At 56.9% G+C, this 2,325-nt stretch overlaps 1 protein-coding gene across 1 annotated transcript in view; it reads left to right on the top strand.

Annotated features, from left to right (window-relative positions):
* CEACAM19 (CEA cell adhesion molecule 19) overlaps nt 1-2,325 on the top strand; it is a 28,176-nt gene that overhangs the window by 22,475 nt on the left and 3,376 nt on the right. The window contains exons 6-7 of the mRNA XM_045292682.1: nt 1,290-1,375; nt 2,233-2,286. Of these exons, the coding sequence (XP_045148617.1) occupies nt 1,290-1,375; nt 2,233-2,286 (140 nt within the window). The remainder of the gene's footprint in view (nt 1-1,289; nt 1,376-2,232; nt 2,287-2,325) is intronic.

The raw sequence follows: 2,325 nt of genomic DNA, 5'->3' as shown, positions 1-2,325 counted from the left end.
TGGCCTCAAGCCCAAATTCAGGCTCCATACCACACACTGGTGTGTTACCCACTGCCTCACCTGGCTTCCTGTCCCACTTGTAACATCCCTTGGGGTCAGGATCAGGCTCTGGATCAGCAGACAGATCAAATATGGCAAACACGGCAGGCTCAGGCTCAGGCTCAGGCTCAGGCTCAGGCTCAGGATCAGGCTCAGGCTCAGGCTCAGGCTCAGGCTCAGGCTCAGGCTCAGCTTCAGGCTCAGGCTCGCCCTATCCCCACCACCCTGGCCTCTGCAGGCACTGTTTCTTCTCCTACCTTTCCATCATGCTTACTTTTTTACCCCATCCTCCAGGAAGCCCTCCCTGCCCTCCTCCGTCTAGGCCAGCAGTCCCTTCTGACCTCCCCTGCCACTTTGGGTCCTCGGTGTCGGGCTGCCTTCTCCCCCTGGACTGTGAGCCCCGGGAGGGCTGTCTCCGTCACCCATTGTCAGGGGAGCCAGCCCCTAACAATTCATCCCAGGCCCGGCAGGCGCAACGGTACAGCGATAATAAGTAAAGATTCCAGTAAAGTCATAGAGAATACGATAGGAGAGAGAGTGAAATAAAGGAGTCAGACACATTTCATGGTAGCATGCTCACCTCAGCCCCGCTGGGTGGTCCACGTGAGGATGCGGAAGGTGGGAATTTCAAGAGCAAGAGAGAGTGGGGAAGGAGGACAGGTAGAGAGAGAGACCAGGGGAGAGAGGACTGAGGGGGAGAGAGAGCGATTTATTACTAACCGAGGCTTATATATATATTGGGGGCATGCAAGCCCCCTGGTTACAGGTAAAGGCATCCATTACAGGAAGGGGTTGTACTACAGGCAATACAGTAATGGGAGGGGGAGGATCTAGGAATATACACACAATAGGGAGGGGAGGGATTGGGGGTACACATGTGACAAGATGGGCGGATCCTAGATTCAGGATGGCAGCCTAACTCTGGATGTCACTGAGCAGGTTTGACCTGTTCTCTGGCTCTCCATGGAAACGATCATTATCCTTATCAGTAGGGAGTGAGCCCCACCTACAGTGGCCCAGACCTTAGTCTGATGGCTGAATACCTTGAGGGAGAATATCTGATCTCCCACCATGTGCTGGCAAACAGCCTCTAATGTTTGGCATATCTTTGGGGGAGACAAAGCTGTAGGAAAGCCTGTTTGTATCCCACAACCCATGTTTCCCAGCACGGGGCCAGGCAAGAAGAGAGCTTTGTGGGAGTGTTCATTGAAAGAATGCCATGACACTGTGTCCCCTTGTCCCCACTGCAGAGGACGACAACATCTATGAGGTGATGCCATCCCCAGTCCTACTGGTGTCCCCGCTCAGTGACCAGGGGCTCAGGAACTCAGCCATGGTGAGTCCCCGCCCCTTCCCTAAATCCCACCTCCCCTGGGGAGTTGGCCACTCTGCCCTGGGCCACCTTGCTCCCCGAAACTCTTTAGAAACAAGAGTGGGAGGAAGCATCGACCTTCAGGAAGTGCTTGTGTCTGGAGGGGTGGGTGGGTGGTTCCATCCTTCTTGTCAGTGCAGCTGTGCTTTGCACTCTGAGCAGATCTCAGGGTACTCCCTCTCAGCCATGGGGTCCATTTGGACTCATAATGATCCTACAGGACAGGGTTGAACTGCCCCTGCCCTCCCCCCCAATCCCACAACTCCCCTGCCGTGGGTCTCAGAGAGTAAAAAGCCTCGTCTTTCTCCCGGGAGCAGCTGATGGTTTCAAACTGCCGACCTTGCCGTTAGAGACCCCAGCGCACAACCCACTGTAGCACTGGGGCTGCTTTTGCAGGGAGCGGAGCCATAAAACCAAACTCAGTACCAGGGAGCGGATGCCACTCATGGTGCCCCCGCGGCACTGAGTAAAACGGCTCCTCTGTGGGTTTCTGGGACTGTATGAGACCAGAGGGTCTCCCCTTTCTCCCAAGGAGCAGATGGTGATCTCAAATGCTGACCTGACAGTGAGCAGCTCCTCCTGCCCCCCTCCCCCTCTCCCCACCTGCCCCCCTCCACACACCCCCACCCCCGTGTTTAACTTCCTGGGCCACCAGGGCGCCTTTGGAGAGGGTCAGAGAGGAACCAAGAGGCTAATCCCCTCCTGCAGGGGCCTCCCAGTCAGGGAGTGGACCTGGGGAATTAGAATCCAGGTCCCTGGTGAGGGCAAAGGTCAAAGGCGAGAGGGCCTAAGACTTGGCTCCCCCACGCTCTTTCCCGCAGCCCCCACCCCTGCCCCTGCCCCTGCCACCGGACCTGGAGAACCACCATTACCAGGTGTGTAGCTGGGGGAATGAAAGTGGGAGGGGGGCGGGG

This window comes from Echinops telfairi, unplaced genomic scaffold (genome assembly GCF_000313985.2).
Source record: "Echinops telfairi isolate 266 unplaced genomic scaffold, ASM31398v2 ScPeMD7_655;HRSCAF=1070, whole genome shotgun sequence".
Classification (NCBI taxonomy): domain Eukaryota; kingdom Metazoa; phylum Chordata; class Mammalia; order Afrosoricida; family Tenrecidae; genus Echinops; species Echinops telfairi.
Note: the sequence above shows the minus strand (reverse complement) of the source record. Positions and strands in the feature narration are given on the sequence as shown.